General features: G+C 34.7%; 1 protein-coding gene across 1 annotated transcript in view; it reads right to left on the reverse strand.

The window, feature by feature from the left end:
- LOC148657141 (vasoactive intestinal polypeptide receptor-like) overlaps window positions 1–19204 on the reverse strand; it is a 102070-nt gene that overhangs the window by 17743 nt on the left and 65123 nt on the right. The window contains exons 4-6 of the mRNA XM_088643011.1: window positions 13667–13770; window positions 12350–12447; window positions 7277–7409 (exon numbers count right to left, since the gene is read on the reverse strand). Of these exons, the coding sequence (XP_088499137.1) occupies window positions 7277–7409; window positions 12350–12447; window positions 13667–13770 (335 nt within the window). The remainder of the gene's footprint in view (window positions 1–7276; window positions 7410–12349; window positions 12448–13666; window positions 13771–19204) is intronic.

Genomic DNA, 19204 nt, shown 5'->3' on the forward strand with positions numbered 1-19204 from the left:
TATAACCATTAACAGGGTCAGTGTGATACACCAATGAGGAATATTTCACATGGAGACAGACACATCCCCTGATGACAGCACAAGCAATCGGCACCCATGACAAAGCAACTTAACAGGCTCTGCTCATTAGTTTAAAATGTACTAATACCCTGGCAACATGACAGCTAACCAATATTGTGACTGCAACTATTGCTGTTCAAACATAACTGGAATAAAGTCAACTGAAAAGAACTACCGGACTGAGAGATCTATGTAAACAGAATCATGACCAAGAGATTCTCTACGACAAGAGACATTTTGTGACCTACTCCCAGTTGATCATTCATCTTGCCAGATCAATGAACTAATACAATCAAACTTTTGTCAACACCACTGAATATCATGGAATATTCAGAATAATGGCAAGCATATTTTTTTTTACATTTCTTCCCATCTAAAACACATTCACAGCTGGTCCAAATTCAAACACATTTCATCTTCAGTGCAAAGCAAAGTAAAACCATTTTTTTTTCACTTCTCTTGAGCTGAAAAAATTAGCTTTTGCACAGAGCCAGAGACAGGGATTGGATATGTTGCAATCGGATCCAGTATTTCTCTGCTGATGGCACTTAAAAATACCATCCAGATTGCGCTTGGACGAGCATTCTAAAATGGATGAGTATGTATTCAACGTTCACATTATAATACTCAGGATTTTCAAAGCAAGTGTTTGGTGAAGACTAATTTAAGAATTTAGAATATAAAGCAAGATATAAAGCCAAATCCCAAATTTGTTTGGAAAAGGCTGATGTTTAATTTTGAATTAGATAAAGATAAAGAGAAAAGTGTAACACTATTAATTACACAATCTAATGTTGTATGTATTTGGTCATTCATGATATTGAAGTGTATATAAATTAAAATGTTTTAATCCTTCTTAATTAGGTAAACCTAAACCACAGTAAATCTGCATAATGAAGGCCAAAGGCACAAGAACACAATTTCCTAACTGAAAAAAGAATCTTGGTAGATTCTCTCTAGTGGGAAAAAAAAAGATGGAGGAGTCTGCTCTAAGAGATAATAAACACAGTAAGTGGGGCTCAGTTATAACTGCTTCCATGACAAACTGCAGATCTTTCCTTAGCAGTCAGTAGATTGAGAAATTATCTGCTTCATCACTGGTCTCTATTTACTGTATTTAACCACTAAATAACATCTGCTTTACTTCAGATGAAACCGTATTTCTTCCAAAAGTTGTAGTCTAGCTATTGATGATTCCTTTTGGAAAAAAAAACAGAAGAAAATCAGAACAATGTAATACAACATTCCTTCAGTATGCCTCACCATCAGGGGTACTCCCCTCTCAGTTAGACAGCTACAAGCGAAGCTCTGTGCTGTAAGAATCTGACTGCATTAAAAGCAACGTTCCAGCCTTCACTGCCCCCATTCTTGGCACTAGGGATCTCAGTAATACTGAGTGCTATATACTGTAAATAATGTCAAGATAGGACAGAATGCCAGACTCTGAAAAAGGGAATTTGGAGGCTCTAGACCAAGCTCCAACACCTTTTTCTCTGTAGTTAGACTCTACATTTCTTCTGCTGTGAGAGGCCAATCTTGAGTCATCATTAAACTATGTAAGAATAAGGAATATCTTTCTAAAATCTAGAATATCCCAGAAAACTGGAAACACCCTAATACATCTTAACTGTATTTCCTAAAAAAAATCCTAAAATTAAGCAAATAGGTGGCCACTTTATCCCACAGACAAGCTTTAGAAGACAGCATCTACAGGGGATCTACAAGGGATACAGTAAACTCCTTTCATTTATCCATTATCAGGAAGCTTCTTATTCCTGGTAAGGCTTACAGTTAACCTGAGCCTATCCTAGAACAACTGGGCGCAAGACAGGATTTTACACTGGATGGACACCAGTCTATCATAGTGCATACAAAAACCAAGCAAGAACAAGACACTAATTAACCTACCCAGCATATCTTGCATATCTATGGGACAAACATACAGTAGGAAGAGCATGCAAGATACTTTTATAAGGTATCTCAATCTGGTAAGGTTGAGAAATGTAGTTCACTCACCAAAGAGTTCTCAAACAGTTGTCAAAAAGAAAGTGATAGCCGTATCAAAAACAAAAGTCAAATGAATTAAATTCAACATAAAAGAAAGCAAATTTAAATTAAGGAGTTAAAGTATGTTGCTCAAGCAGTGTATGCAGTGGAAGCTTGAACCCACTCCCCCAGTTATGAAACCAGATCTGTCAGACCCTAATGTTTACACTAATGCTCTAATAATCAACTCAGAATTTACTTCATTTGGATACAGGAAGTTCTTCCATAGACAACTCTAAATCCTACAATTTAGAATTACTCTGATAACAATTGATAGTGAACTATTTTACATTTTATTTCTGCATGTCTCAAAGAAATGGCAGTCATTTCAGTTGTACATCCTCATACAATCCATCAATGTATTATGAATACACAAAAGGATTTCATGGACACATGCCAATCATTGTTCAACATCATAAACTAAATAACTGAGAGGAAGAGACAACATCAGTATCTTCTTAACACTGATTTTTATAAAATTATATAATGTTTTATTTTACGCAATTAAAAATTACACAATATGTTAGATACGATAGCACAAAAATGCAGGGGACTGTAAATATAAGAGGAGTAGGGTGGCGTGGTGTGCCGATATCTAATTAAAAAAACGTGAAAACACAAAAGTCAAGAAACAGATAGCAAAATGAAAGCTGCAATTTCAATTTTCTCTTAAGAAAGCACCTTCTAGAATGTAATGACCTTCAACAAAAGTAACCACTATGTAACAAATTAATATTTATTCCCCTTATTATTAAGTTGAATTAAGATTAATTACCCTGGCAGTTATTGTTTTATATTATGTTTGTCAGGTTACATGTCCAGTTGTGTTCTCTGATGCATTGTGTTCTGCTGCCTAAACCAATGAGAAACATTACAAATGTAATAGCCTGCCACCAAAAGAGATCATAATCTAACAGCATGTGTAAAATAAATTGTACTACAGATTAATCTCAAAACTAAATTTTACCCTGACTACATTCATCAAAGGGGAATATATCTAGCAGTACTGAAAGCAAGTAGTAATTGAATATACATTATATGAATATGTACAGATTCAGCCATCTAAAATGTACATCAAAACTCAGAATGAGCAGAAAGCACACTGCAGAATACTATAGTTTGGTCCAGCAGGCCACTTTCACCCCTTCACTGCTCAATACAGTTCAATAGGTGACACTTGGGTTACATTAGATGCATTAGATATTACTGAAACAGTAGCTTCAATAAATCTGTTTTTTAGTTTAATAATTGGATTTCTTGAACATATTACACTTTATTCTCTCATTCTAGCGTTAATCCCGCATCAACAGGGTCCGCTTGTTGGCACGCTCGTCTCCATTTGGTGGTTTGAACTAAATCTTTGAGCTGACGTTGCCATTAAATGCGACCGAGAATACTCCAACCTCCACCTTCATAGAGGGGGATTATTAGGAGGCATGGGAAATTTGGCCAGGACACCGGGGTTACACCCCTACACTTTTCGAGAAACACCCTGGGATTTTTAATGACCACAGAGAGTCAGGACCTCGGTTTTACGTCTCATCTGAAAGACGGCGCTTGTTTACAGTATAGTGTCCCTGTCACTATACTGGGGCATTAGGACCCACATGGACCGCAGGGTGAGCGCCCCCTGCTGGCCTCACTAACACCTCTTCCAGCAGCAACCTTAGTTTTTCTTAGGAGGTCTCCCATCCAGGTACTGACCAGGCTCACAACCTGCTTAGCTTCAGTGGGTTGCCAATTGTAAGTTGCAGGGTTACATGGCTGAACATATTACACTTTATCAGTTATGTAAAAATAAAATTCTTAATGTACCTACCATTTTAAAATGTAATTTGTCTACATTATATTTTTTTTTCTGAAACAGCGTTACTATACATGCCTGGATCAGCCTGGGAATTCTCAGAATGTAAGCAATATCATGTAGTGACTATACAATAGTCAAAACAACTGACACTGTTCATATTGCAATTTGCTATTATATTATTGAGGCATTGTATGCATTGCTCAAATAATTTTAATATCTTTTTAAAGATTGCTTGCGAAACAGTTTTGTCAATAACTGCATCTATAGTAGATGAAGGCAGTATACAACAAAAGCGGTAATAATGTATTTGATGTACAGTACGGAGTGTGGGGTGTCGGGAAATGTTGTTTTTTTTGTCTATGTATTCAGCTCATGTACCAAATTAAAAACTACAGTATATAGTGCTTGATGTTGAAATCTAAAATTAATGCCACTCACAATCAAAAAGTATAGTAAATATTTCTCTTTTGCCTTTGTCTCCTTATACCAGAGCTAATAGTAAAAAAGGTCCTCAAAATATGATATTGTCTTTGAAATGTATTAGTATTAGTATTATAACTTCCATATCCAAAATAAAGACTTCAGGAATAATTGAATTTTTATTTATTAAAAAAAATAACTTAAAAATCAGTGGATGTCCACAGATAACCAAACTGTACATCATCTACAGTTTTACTGCAATTCTAATAGACTGCCTAGATCTAGATGCAATTACTTACATCACTGTTTTGCAAGAAAATCATTTAAATGTTTTGAGCAGTGCATATTAATATAGTATTAATATAGCACAGACTTGTATCAACTACAATGCAACTTACAGTACATGACAAACTCATTAAAATCTGTACTAAAAACTTTTATTTTAGTCTGGCCTTTTTTGTTTATTATGTGTTTATTTGCTTTTAAATACAATGTTTTAAAGATCAATATGTTTTTTTTAATTAACATCTAAAAAGTATTTGTTTTCTAATTAATATTTATACACAATTGCTAATAATTTGATATACTGTATGTAATTAAAGATTTATAATTTAATTAGTATTATTCACCATTGTGACATATCTCATTTGGAGATGTGGCACTGTAGCAACGTGGTAAAAACATTCTGTCTCAACAATGTAATCATTATATGAAATTGTTGTTAGTATGCATGCAGTATGAATAGAACAGTAAAGCACTAATGGATACATTAATAAACATTTAGTAGTGTACAGATTTACCTGAAAAACACACACAGCTGCAGTACTTTATGAATTCACTGCACCACATGGCAGTTTTACAGAGTAGTGCAGTGCTGCGATGATGCACTGTACTCTGCGCGGGGCCTACCACTGTACATTTACAGACACCTTGTGCATTAAATATGGCTAAATTTGTCGTTCTTACTATTAAGAAGCAGCTTTTGTTATCTAGTTACATTAAGTCAGACAGTATTTCTAAAAGAAAGAGATAAATATACTTGAAATAATGCCCCTGTTCTCCTTTGTGTTATTTTTTCTTCTTATTTAGCCTTCACATCACTTCTGAAAATGTTTTTTTGCTTAATTTGCTTTTATTCCTTGAAAAAATTGAAAAACCTCAGCTTTATCTCAGACTTATTTGAGAAAACATGACATCCAATATTCCATCTTCATCTTCTTTGAAAGCAAGAAATTTCTTAACCTAGTTAATGTGATTCACCAAGATTTCTAAATTATTTTATGATAACAAGAACGCCTATAACATAAAATGCCCAAAGTATTATTTTTGAAAGTATATGTTCTTACAATATTTTTAGATTAAATGAAAACATGGAAATATGTACTGTAAAACACTTGGTATTTGATGACACAATGCTGATTTGTGTAAAATAAAAGTATATTTTTTCTAAATACTATATATGACTTTTAAAATTATTTACACTTCAGCAATCAGTTTTTTCATATTTATTTTGATCCTCACTTGGCTTTGAGAACATTGAGAAGGTGATTTCTGTAGCCTTTAGGAAATTCACAGTAGGGATTTTTGACCATTTCCTCTTGCAGGATTTTTACAGTCCAGCTTCAGTACTTCAGATTACATGGCTTGTTCTTGTGATCTGCTTTCTTTGGTTTACATCACAAATGTACTATTTTATTCAGATCTGGATAGTGTGATGATCACAAAAATAAGCTTGTTTATTTTTTTGTTTTCTTAACTATTCTGAAGTAAATTTGGAGGTATTATTCAGGTCCTTCATTCTTTCATTTTTATCTTCTTTGTTCTTGTTAATATTAATGTATAAAAATACATTTGGAATCAATCCATCCCTCACTTTTAAGAAGGGCACCAGGACTAAAGGTTGCAAAGCAGCTCAATTTTTATTCTTCCTCACAGCGGGGATGATGTTCAACATAAACCTCACCTTTCTCTGTTACTCCCAGTGAAAGCGTTCTTTCTACAGTATATTTTATCCTATCACATCAGGTGGCTCCATTTGACTTGGGAGTCAATTAGTTGCTGTTTAGCCAGTTGCCATGGTCAGCTTCAAACAATAGTCTTGGAGATCTTGTATGCTCATAATGCCAGGTTTCTGAAGATTTCGAATTAACTGTCCTATGATTTTTTTTTCTTACATTGTTTTCTTCGTAGAGTAGGCACCATCCTAATAGCCCACAACTTCTTAGTGATGGACACCATCGTCAAAACTAAGGAGCATTATTAAATTGTCTAACTATAACTAAGATTGTTAAGATAATACTGTAATGGTAGTCCCCATGATCAAATGGTACAAACTATTTTCCTTCTGTATTCTTTCTCCAAGACCAAGTGGCAGTCAAGTAGACATTCAGAAGCTTTTCAGAACAGCTTTTAGATGTTCTGTGAAACTATCAGTTGACTAAAACTTAAAAGTAACTAAAAATAGGAATATAAAATTCTAGAATTGAAAATTCAATATATTTACAGGGTATGAATACATTTTTGACAAATGTTTTTGCTTCAGCCAATATGAATAGTATAATTGTTCATGTTTTAAATTATGTAAAAAATAGTAAAATATATGCTTAAATGTTTTAGTCTTTGTCACATTGTCTCCAAGGTATGAATTCATTCAAAGGCAACTGTATATACGTTAATATACCTTGTCCTAGATAAGAATAATGTGTTTTTTGGAAAGATTTGAGGTATATTGGTATCCACAAATAGGTCTGATTACTGTACATGTAACAAGCAACAAATTACCCATTTCTTCAAAAACTTTTAAAGGCATCCAAATAAAAAATGATTAAATTGATGATCCTCAGCATGATATAACTGTAGCTATCATGTTACCAACTGTGAATGAAGCGTTTTATGCCCAGCAGTTCTTTTCTAAGAGATTAAAATGTAAAATAACTGACTTACCGAACCAACAGCACAGTGATCGGACTCCCCAGCTTCAAAAAGAATCACATCCTTAATAAACACTGAGATTGTTTTCAGGATGAAGGACATAAAGAGATGCATATGAATGTAGTTTCTTGTGCAGTGGAGTTTCCTAGAAAAAGACAAGAAATACAAGATCCAAATTGGGGTATAGTACTTTGCTCAATGTGCAATAGACATGGGCACCTGATGTCACCAAAACATGGAATACTGTGGAATTCCAGAACCATATTTGGAAAACACTGCTTCTGCACTGTCCTGAGGAATATGGAACCAAATATCACCCAGTTTATATATCCTGATTGTAAAATGGCATAATTCTAGTGAAATACATGGCACACTTAAAACGTGCTATTTCTAAGTTGTCTTTTGCTTGTCTTTGATTTTCCATAATGAAATGTTTGAGGATAAAAAAACAGACAACATTTAAATATGAATGACTTTCTTTTCACTTCTATTGTAATTGCCATCTGTTTAAAGTGACAGTTTTTCCTTCTTCATTATTCATCTGTGTTTATTTGGACCAACTTCTCACTATCTACAATCTGTGCTGCTCTTGGACCCTTTTGGCTCATGACAGTTTGTCCACAGGGACTTTGTTAAAACCAATGTGTGACTCAGTGAGATAGATGGCTTCACAAAGATATAGATATTGAGAATGCTGTAATGAGGTGCATCACAGATTGTGGACACAGAAGGGAGGGCAAAAGTCTAGATTATGCACAACCTTTAAGAGCTGTAGACATAAGCTGTCTGAGACCATAAGACAGTGGAAAAACCTGCAACACAGATCTGGTATACAGAGGTGTCCCTGGCTAAACAGGATCAGATGGTAAAATATTAAAGGACAACAAAGAAGTCGTGAAGAAAGGGGAGAAAGCAGTAATGAAGAAAGGTGATAGATCAAGCACTTACATCAATACAGCCATCATGTCAGTTAGAGGCATGACACCCTATAGGTATGACATACCTCCTGCTCTTCCTATCATTTCATTGCAGCAGGTAAGTGATGATCTAATACGTTTAATTTATTTTCCACTATTATCTTTTAACCTGAATTGTCAAGAGTGTGATCCACACTTGTTGTCTCTGTAGCAAAAGTAAGAATGTCTACCAAAAAAAGCTCTTTATATACTGTAGGTATTCTGCTTTGGACACAGTTTCGGACTCCATTCTCTCTTATTAAACCTGTCCGCTTTTTTGGTGTGTGCATTTCCTATTCCCCTCTCTACTTCTCTTATTAAGAACATACAAAAAGATACAAATGAGAGGAGTTATTGGTCCATGAAATTCATTTAGCAGTTTATAACTGATTGATCTGAGGATCTTATTCAGTTGCTTCTATACAGTATTTTATACACTATACAATATTAATATGAGGGCAACAAGTGCCCTTTCCTTTGCTGGGTATGGCATATTGGAGTTAAAAAAGGGAATCCTTTCTTTCTGAACTGAGTATGCCATTCCTGTCTTTTGTCCGTTGTCTTCAGTTGGTTTCTTTACATGTCTGGATGCTTGGCACTGTTTCCATTTTACAAAACCAAGAGGGAGTTTTTATTTTCTATATGTTTTGCTTTAAGGATCTTACTCTTCCTTCCATATTATTTGAATGGCTCTTGAAGCTTTTGCAATCCTTTTTTTTCCTATCTGATGTTTCTTTCAGGTTTAAACAGAAAACAGCTACAAGGAAAAGGGAGAGGGAGCAGCAGGCTAATGCAGGTTGAGGTGCACTGCAGTTCCCAACAAAGCCTTTCCAAATAACTTTTTTCTGCTTCTGAGTTTGCGGTTGCTCAGGGTTGCCTGCCAACAAAGAAAATGACATTTTGCAGGTGGAATATTGCCAGAACTGTGACACTATAAAAAAATCAAATAAATATATTTCTCAGCTTAAATTTCACCTTACGGAATTGGAGGATAGAGGTTTGTGATCTAATTGTGTCATGGAAGTCTGCCAAGGAAGATAGTCTTATTGCATTTTTACAAAACAATTCTAACAATACGGCAACCTTTGCTGGGTACAGTACACAGGAGTCTGTGCACAATTCAGGTGTACCGAGCAACAAAACTCATAACTTTCTTTTTACACTACTAATGCAGCATGACGAGCCTTCAATACTGTTTTTCAATGATCATTAAACTCTTACTGTGCAATACATTTTGTGGCGTAATCCCTACTCTAGCCAAAATGAAGATCACGCTGAGTGGCCAATCCATCCTGTTCAACAGAACATGAGGATTCTGAAGTTTCATTTAACTCTGGAATTCATTCTGCTTCTGACGAGTGAGTTAGCTTCATAGGTGGCAATGCCCAAGCCAGGTCAGGCTTCTTGTTGCCCATGTTCAATGTTCAAATCTTGGTTTATCTTGGTTTCTTCTGTCCCTAAAACATTTCCAAAACTCTCTTTATGAGTCTTCCTAATCAAATTGTTAATCATAGTGGAAGACATGTAATGGCCTTGGAATGCATCACTGTCTCTGGAATTGGCTCACGTGCCTTAAGTGATAATGTAACTCATGACAGAAGAAGCAGGATAAATCAGAATAAATTCTGAAGCTTACTGAAATAACTTACATGCTAATGTGGAAGAAAATGCATCCATACAATTTTGTCAGCTCTTCATCGTGCACCATGGCAATCACCCAAAACATATGGCCAATGTAATCAACCAGTTTATCGGGAGAAAACACCCAAAATATCTTAGATTGCTCAATGACTGTATGTCTCCAGATTTAAATCCAATTGAGCATGTACAGGTATAATACATAGTGAAGAAACACCTGAAGTCAGTACACCCCATGAATAAGCAAGAAATCAAACTGGCTGCAGCAAAGCATCTCAAATAACACCATAAAGTACAACAACAAACTTTTTGTAGTTATTTGAGATTCAGATTGTTGACTTCATGGATGTATTGACTCAATGACTGGAATGCTACTGGAGGAAAAGACAGATGTAATCAGTCCAAATTGTGATTCTACATTCCACAGGATTAATTTAGGGTATATTAGTAGCCAGGTGTGCTTAGACAGGAGGTCACAGGGAGAATGTGGCAGAACTGTAGTGAACATACTGTAGATAGGACAGAAGTAATTAAATGACTCCTGTGTCATTCCATCAGCAGATCAGCAGGCAGTCCCAGTATTTAAGAAGGTTTACAACATTTAGAAGGATTAGTTTTATTTGTGATAGAAGGATCCAGAGGGAAATTTAACTCATTTGCTAAGAGTGTATTTCTTACATTTTGTTTTAAAGCTCCGGAGACTCTAAGGGTAAGTTGATTAGTGTAGTTTTGTCAGAATCTGGGCATAAAAGGGCTAAAACCAGAAAACCTATTTTATGAGGTTTAGTGGAGATTGAAAACCTCTTAAATCACATTTGTTTCTATTCATTTATATGGTTAAATTGTTTTGCCTGTTTGATTTGTGTCATGGGCAACGCAATGGATGCCTCTCTGCTGGGGGCCCAAGTTCAATGCCTAGGGTGCTATCCGTAATGCATTTGATGTTCTCCTCATGTTCACATGGGCTTCTTCCAGGGCTTCAGTTTCCTCACACATTGCAAAGACATACTGGTAGGTTAATTGGCCCTGATGTGATTGTGTGTGTTTGTATCAATGTGTAACCTATGATGAATTGGCATCATGACAAGGGTGTATCCAGTCATGATCTGCTTGCTTGCTCCACACATCCCTCTACTGGAGGCTGGAAAATGGACGGATGAATCATGGATCATGAACATCATTTCTTATGTTCATGAGCCTTTTTTATTGTAGTTTGTTGTTGGTTTTGTTCTATTTATAACAATTGGCTAAAACTAATTAATTTATTCTGCTATGGCTGCATGCAAATAATGTATACTTCTTTTCTCCACTAATTTGTCACTGTTTATTTCATTCTAAGCAGGTGATAAGGGATATGTAAACTAATAAAATATTTGTTTTTGTTTTTTTCAGTTTCTTACCAGGTAAGTAATTTGAAAACAAATTCTCATTGATCCCCTGGAGGCCCATTTATATAGCATAACATTTAATGGAGCAGTGCTGGAATTCGGGCCCACAACTCCCTGTCCAGAGCTTTAACTATTATTCCACAGTGCTATATTTTATAATACCTATAATACTCTATAATACCGTTAATCAGTTAATGTTACAGACAATACAGACTGTCACTGTCACCATAGCTTTAAGACAGTTGTTGAACTCTCATTATAGGTTTTCTACAGCAACATCAAACTGCTCTTTTGAACACAAAATGTGTTATTTCATCTCCATATATATTTTATGTGAGCCTTCTTATAATGGGCTTTAAAGTAGGAAAGGAAAACTGAAAGTCTGAAAAATACTAGAGCCTAATCCATGCTTATAACTGCATTTGCAAGGATAGAACAAAAATACATAACTGAAATTCAGCAGATCATTTTAGAAGACTTTCTAAAATACAAAACTAATAGTAATGTTGTTTATTTAATCACAATACAAGACTTGCATATGGGTAAACATATGGTATGGTAACGCATGGGTGTCAAATGGCCTAATTTATTTTTGCAGCAATTTGTAATCATGTTTTTTTCTTCAGCAGTTTATGCTATGTCTATAAAAATATAATATAGATAACAAAGTGTTCTAAGTCTATGTATTATGCTTAATCCCCTTGTTCTGAACTTGAAAATAATTTAAAATTATATTTGCACAGTAGCATTAACAGGTAATGAACAATTCAAAATTTACTTTGTTTTCATTTACTGATAATGTTATGGTCTACATAAGGAAACAAGGAAAATCTGAGGTGTTCAAATGCTGATTTACAGTATTTGTTCCTTTATTTAATTTTTTAAAATATTTATAAAAGTTATATTTCAGGTAGAAGGTTTATTATTTTAGTCATGTCATAAAAACCGACATAATAACATGGGGTTTTGATTAAGGATCATAGCTGCTAGGTCATTAAAAGTTAGTCGATAAAAGTTCTCTAAACAAGATATTTTAAATTCTAACATCCCTTTCTCAGTAGGAAATGAAAGTCTGGTAAACTATTTTTCAAATTGAGCCTTACCTAAATACACACAATATGATTGTGGCAGCACTGAGGGATATTAAAGACACACTGTAACCAATAGTGTAGCCAATCTTCACACTTCCAAAAAAGGTGGTCTGAAAGACAAGAAAAACAAGAATATTTTTTTTCACTTTTGTCAATGTTAAAAACCAATTGTTTTATGCAATTTACATCTCAAATACTGCACCTATATCCAAACTATGTGTGTGCTGTCTGGTAAGAACATTTTCAAAATATTTTACATTCTGCTAAGAAAGCAACAAAAGTATCTTGTGAAAAGCTGGTGAAAAGGAAGAGTAGTGTTCTCTTTGTACAATAAATTAAAAAAAGGTCTGTTTCCTTGGCATTAAATAAACTTTTCAAAATATTTTCTTTTTCTACTAAAAAAATAAGATGGTAGGATGCAAAGCAAGGTAATTAATAAATAGCAATGAAAAGCACATTGTGTACTGTACACCACCCCTTTCACCTGTGGTAACAGGAACTTTTCAGCTGCAGGAAATATAGTTTATATTCATGATATGGTATATGACCCCAAACTAAAACTGAGCTGCAACATCCAATAATATTTAGATGGTATCCAGCCACAAAACATCAAATTCCTTTTAAATACTCCTACTAACACATTCCCATCTGAATCCCCCACCTGCATGTTAATCAGGAACCCTATGTGAGTTCTACGTGAGAGCAAAACCTGGAAAAAGCTTTTACCGCCTTTTAAAATAGGTTCATTGTTCAGTGAATTGCAACATGAACTATATGAATAATATTTATTTTACAAGAGAAACTAAACACATTTGTCACAGATTATTTATTTTAGTTAAACTTTTCAGTGCTTATCTTTCATTATGTGACAACTGGAATAATATTTAAACTAAGAATTTTGGGGAAAAATGATTAATTTAGATGCAAAATGAACTTGCTTTGACAGTTTAACAAAGAGGAGAGCCAATTGGTAATCACAGCACACACCTTCTCGTGACAGTTGTCCTGCTGTGTACAGGAAAATGCTTTGGTCAGAATTTAGAAGCTTCTTGAAAAAAAAGCTGAAAAGCATCTGTAAAGCTTTGTTTTAATAAAATATGTAATTTCTTTAATCCTTTTATCTGGATCCTGACATTTCCTCATTTAAGAAAGAAAAAATCAATTTTAAGAAACTATATTTTCCAATAGCTGAACAAAAGTTGTAAAACCCATACAAAATAAATAATAAATACATTTCTACATAGCTACAAATAAAAGGAGTGAATGAATATATTATTAATATAGACAAACACACTAAAATGTTGAACCATAATTTGGAGTTTTACAAACCTCTTCCAAAGCGGTGCTGTTAGCATCATACCTACAAGCCACAACATAGGAGACAGGATTCATATCTGTCCAGCCTTCTGAAGTACAGGTTCTTGTCACATTACCTGAGTAAATAATAAAAATATAACCAATAACAATCAATAACAGACGCCCATTTTTAAGTTACATAAATTATATAATCCAGTTGCCAATGCCTCATAAATAAAACAAATGTAAAATATAACTAACATTACAGTTAACCCGCATGCAGTCATAAGATTAAGGAGCTACAATTATTACAATGTTTTGTTCTATGAGCACACTTAAATTGAGTTAATGCCAGTGATTTTATGGTCAATTATACAAAACATGAAAATTTACTATATAGCCAATAAAAGCACAGGAAAAACTTAACAAAGCCTTAGGGCAAAATGACTTGTGTCGATTTATTCTTAACTTTCACAATGGTAGTTTCAACAAAACAAAATCTCAGTGTTGCTCTAATTTAAACTCAATGTGATATCCTAAAATACTTCCCATCTTAAAGACTTACATCTTGACCATTTTCTATAAGGTTTTGCAATACATATTTTGACTAATCCTAATTATAAAATTAGAACTTTATGGTCAATCCCTGAGACAGAAACCCTTTAGAATATGAAATTGATGTGACATGCTCACCTTCCCATACAAGTCCCTCTTTTATCCTACACAAGGCACCATGAACATTTTTCCCAGCTTTGTTTAGTCTCATTGGAAGACAAATTGTTATTCCAAAATGACAGGAGGATACTCTGGGCAAGATGTGGCTTAGGTACTCCTTATTATTCAATTTTTAAAACTTTTTAAAATGGATTAAATAAACTTCCTTATGTAGTTTTGCATGTTAGCCTTCTGTGAAATGGTGTCTTACAGAAAAGTGGCACTGACCTAAGTACGAATGAAAAAAAGAGCGCAGCCAAATGAAGTGACTGCTAAACATGTACAATCTGTCACTAACCAAAAAACAAACACTTCAATTATGCTGTAAACAGAAAAATGAAAAATGAAATATCAAACTAAATTAGGTTAAATTAAGATATTTATGGTGTAGCGCCAGTTTCCAACATAAATCACTAATGTATCTTAATCCAACCTCCTATATACAGAAACTGTAACAACACTTTGAGTCATCATGATAATAATAGAACAAATTAGGTGTAGTCCAGCCATGGACACCATAAAAAATACTCTCACATTTATGGACCTAATGAGCAAATATTTAGCTTTACCTAAGACCTCAGCCTACATGAACAACTATCGTACATAATAGTGTGGCATGCAGCATTATCAAATATTAAAGTATATATTCACCTAGGAGACACAAACAGAACTTGTGAACCTTCTATTAATGAAAATGCTGTTTTAAGTAAGAAGCCTAGAGATCTCTAATAATTTAACTTCTTACAAGTATTAAAGACATTCAGTGTGGACAACTGTTTCCTTATTTGTAATTTCTTAAATTAATGTCCTCTTTGTTTGCATAATTGTATTCCAATAAATCTGATACAGTGAGAGCGAATGTACAGTAAGAGAGTTGTTGGAAGGGTGGGGATTTTAGTCAGGCATGTTTAACCTTAACCCAGTTTCATTCCAACTCTGAAATCCTAAAACAAATAAATCATAACCGTCGTTGATAGGAAACAGGGAATACACTTTGCTGAATTAGTTTAAACTGAAAGAATTGTTCTTGGTTTGTCTGTACTTCTATGTGTTCTGTATCAACAATGCTAAAATCAGTGAGTAAGAGAGACAAGCTCGGTGCAGAGAATCCTGTGAAAGGTCAAATAAAATTGAAATTTTGAGCAAACATGACTGAATCCAGCAATTCTATAATCACTTAGAACACCTGTACACTGTGTGGTGTGCTATATACCACTGAGAGACCACAGGAGACACCTCACTATAAATGGCAAATATGCATAGAAAACACAATTCCAGTCAGTATACTAATAAGGAAGATTACAGTTGCCAAGGAATCGGAAACCTAAAAGGCATCAATCAATGTAAAAAAAAACAAAATGCAGCTGTGACTAAAGATCAGAATCAAAATGCATTGATTGAAATTGATGTGGACAAATTAGATGTTGTCACAATCTTTTTGAGATATCTTCTTCTGCACATGTGTCTATCAAATGGTAATTCAAGAACAGCCAGATCATATCAATAGTTGACTTTAAAGATACAGTGTTCCCGATGCCAAATACAGTAAATTGGTGTGAAACTGTACTTTTATATTCCATTCCCCATTCCTCTAGTACAGCAAGGACACAATTATTTCATAAACATAATATTATTAAATAATAACAATAGTAATTTCTTAAACTTAGTATATTGTGCTTTTCTGGACACTCCACTCAAAGCTCTTTACAGGTAATGGGGTCTACCCTCCACCACCACCAATGTGCAGCATCCACCTGGGTGATGCGATGGCAGTCATAGTGCGCCAGAACGCTCAACACACAGTGGGGGGGAGAGCAGAGTAATGATGCCAATTTATAAATGGGGATTATTAGGAGGCCATGATTGGTAAAGGCCAATGGGAGATTTGGCAAGGATGTTGGGGTATCACCCCTACTCTTTTCAAGAAATACCCTGGGAGTTTAATGACCTCAGAGAGTCAGTACCTTGGTTTTATGTTTTATCCACAGGCCAGCGCCTTTTTACAGTTTAGTGTCCCTGTCACTATACTGGAGTATTAGGACCCACACAGGCCTGTGAGTGCCCCCTACAGGCCCTTCTAATACCTCTTCTAGCAGCAACTCTCATCTCATTGCTCGGGATTGGTAGCTCCTTAGGAACTCCTTGCCTTGCATTTCCTCTCTTGCTCTTTCTAGTCTTACTAATGGCCTTGAATTCGGAACCTGTCCTCGACTTTGTTTCTCGTCTAGCGATCTGGCTTTGGTAGTACCGATTACTTTCCCAGCTCACATTTTTTCTGACCTGCATCCAGAACTCCGCATACGGTCCATTAACTGCATCAGCACTGCTTGCCTTTACAGTGTCCTTAAGTATATACTGGGTTGATTTCATAATTCACATACATTTCTGTCATAAGCATATACAGAAAAAAAATCATCAAACAAGAACAGGTCACCTACAGTACTTTGCTTTACTTAAGCTCATACTGTAAGTCTTATACAAACATTATTGTTTTTCAGTTCTTTATGTCAAAATAAAACTGTTCACCAGAGTAATGTCTTTTCATGCATGTACAGTAGAAAGCCAGGGGTTCTTTATTTATTTTTCCAGTTATAATCCCTTTATGTTGAGCTTTTGTATATTTTCTTCAAATATCCTTTACTTCCATCTTACCACACCCATACACAGTATTTGTTCACATTAGAACTTCTTCTGAATGTATTCAGTCTGAAAGCTGTATTAACCTACACAGAACAGTCTTTGATTAATCCCTGCTATGGAAAATTATTTTCTCACACCTAATTCTATAATCCTTTCATTGGCATGCAGAAATGTTTTAAATCTAGTGCTGAAATATTTTTTTTTCTATGTTTGAGATTTGTTTGGGATGAGATATTTTGTATTTATTATTCTGGAGATGTTTAATTTTCCACACATTTTGCTACAAAAGGTAAAAAACTACAGGAACTATAGTACAGGAAAAACTACAGGAAAAAATATTCAATTTCGAAGATCTGCCATAAATTGTGCTTTCAAGAAAATCAAAGCACAAAAATGCATGCATAGAAATTAGATTTCTTCCCTCAGGTTTGATTGAAACCTGTCTCAAAATAGAATTTCCATGAAAGGTCAAAGACATTATTCAAAATCGGATGGATTTTTAACATTTTCCATAAAACTACAAAAAAAGTATTTTTTTTTTGTAGCTCACCAGAGACAGCACTGATCATTATTTTTTTTGTCAACCTTTCCCCCACTACTATATTACTTTGAAAACTTATTAGGAAAAAAAAATAAAGTAGAAATGTTTACAATTTCCAGAATTTCAGTGTAATTGACTGTATTTTGCTTCTTTTTCTCAAAGATAATGAAGTTCACAACTAGAATGCACATGGATTTGAGATCGTGAAGAAATTTTGAAGTGAAGACTCATTTTGTTATTCTGTGAAAAAGATATTATCGATGAGTCCAAAAAACACTTAAAGCATTTCATGAACACTGGTGCTCTCACAATTTCTTTCACAACAATCAATAGACAAACTCATGTACTGTACATAATGAATCAGAGTTTTAAGACCTAATTGTACACCATGGTACTTTTTTTGTATACTTCGTTTATACTGAGGAATTAAAACATTGTTCTTCGGGACCTTCTCAGATGAAAACTCCGCTTTAAATTCTAGTGTGAGTCCAGATCCAGAATGTGCCTGGGCTTTATTCAGGGTTTTATACACAACATTTATAACACATATTCTTCATACATACTCAATGCTATACAGATGCAGCCATTCAAAGTGAGCGGTACAGACACGTACCGCAGGTAAGATGACACGCGATACCGCGGTGCGTGATTGGTTGACCGACAGGGGCACTCGTGGTCCGTTGGTCTGTCGTAGAAAGACTTACTGTAAACGTCTTTACTGTGCCCGTTGTAGATATTGAATTTTACCACTGAAGGGAAATCTTAGTAGCTGAGCATAAAAAGAATAGGAGCATACTATAACGCGTGTGAAGGCCATAAACGATATTAATTTTGGAACGTAAACATACAGTATATAGCTGGTCTTGGTACTTTAAAGAAAAAAATACACACCAGTATTCCATTTCTCCCTAAACATTGTAAGCTTCGAAGTCTTTAACTAACGTGATACCGGATACGTCAACAAGCATACTTTTAGAATTTGATTAAAAGGGAATATAATATGGAATCGCATATCTCAAGAATTTAATAACGGTATGATTATATCCGTGTACTGCGGCAGAACTGTGTAGGGCTGTTTCGCCTACCTGATCATGCGAGCTGTCTTGTAGCCTACTGGTCTAGGTGCGTGACTACCAACCGGCAGGTTGTGTGTTTGAATCCAGCTGGTGCTGGACTTCTCATTTTTATTTATTTATTTTTTAATCGCGTAACATAAACATATTACCGTATGCAAACTGTACTGTATACAGTATGTATATGTATATTTAATGTCTTAACTGTGCCCGTTTAATTGAATTAAAAAAAAAAATTTAACACGAACATTAAGCTGTTTACATCTTCCGCCTGAGAACAGTCACCCGTTGCTACCCAACGCAGAATGGTGATTGGCTGACACTATCTGACACCCCTCTGATTGGAGAAAAAAGACGAGCTGGTTTGCTATACCAGGAAGAGGATTTCTTTCTATTCAAAACGTGTATTTTAAAAGTTTAAGAAGTAAAAACCTTACAGCGTACACAGATTTCTAAACTAATCAGGATCGTTATCTTTGTCTTATGCATAATAATGTTCACCGCTCTGTCCAGCAAATTAATAATAAACTTTATTTTATATAGCTTTTTAAACAAATAAGTAATTAGATTGCTCATAAACCTAATCACTTGCTTTTTCTTTTT

The sequence above is a fragment of the Lepisosteus platostomus genome, chromosome 8 (assembly GCF_059453375.1).
Source record: "Lepisosteus platostomus isolate fLepPlt1 chromosome 8, fLepPlt1.hap1, whole genome shotgun sequence".
NCBI classification, from domain to species: Eukaryota; Metazoa; Chordata; class Actinopteri; order Semionotiformes; family Lepisosteidae; genus Lepisosteus; species Lepisosteus platostomus.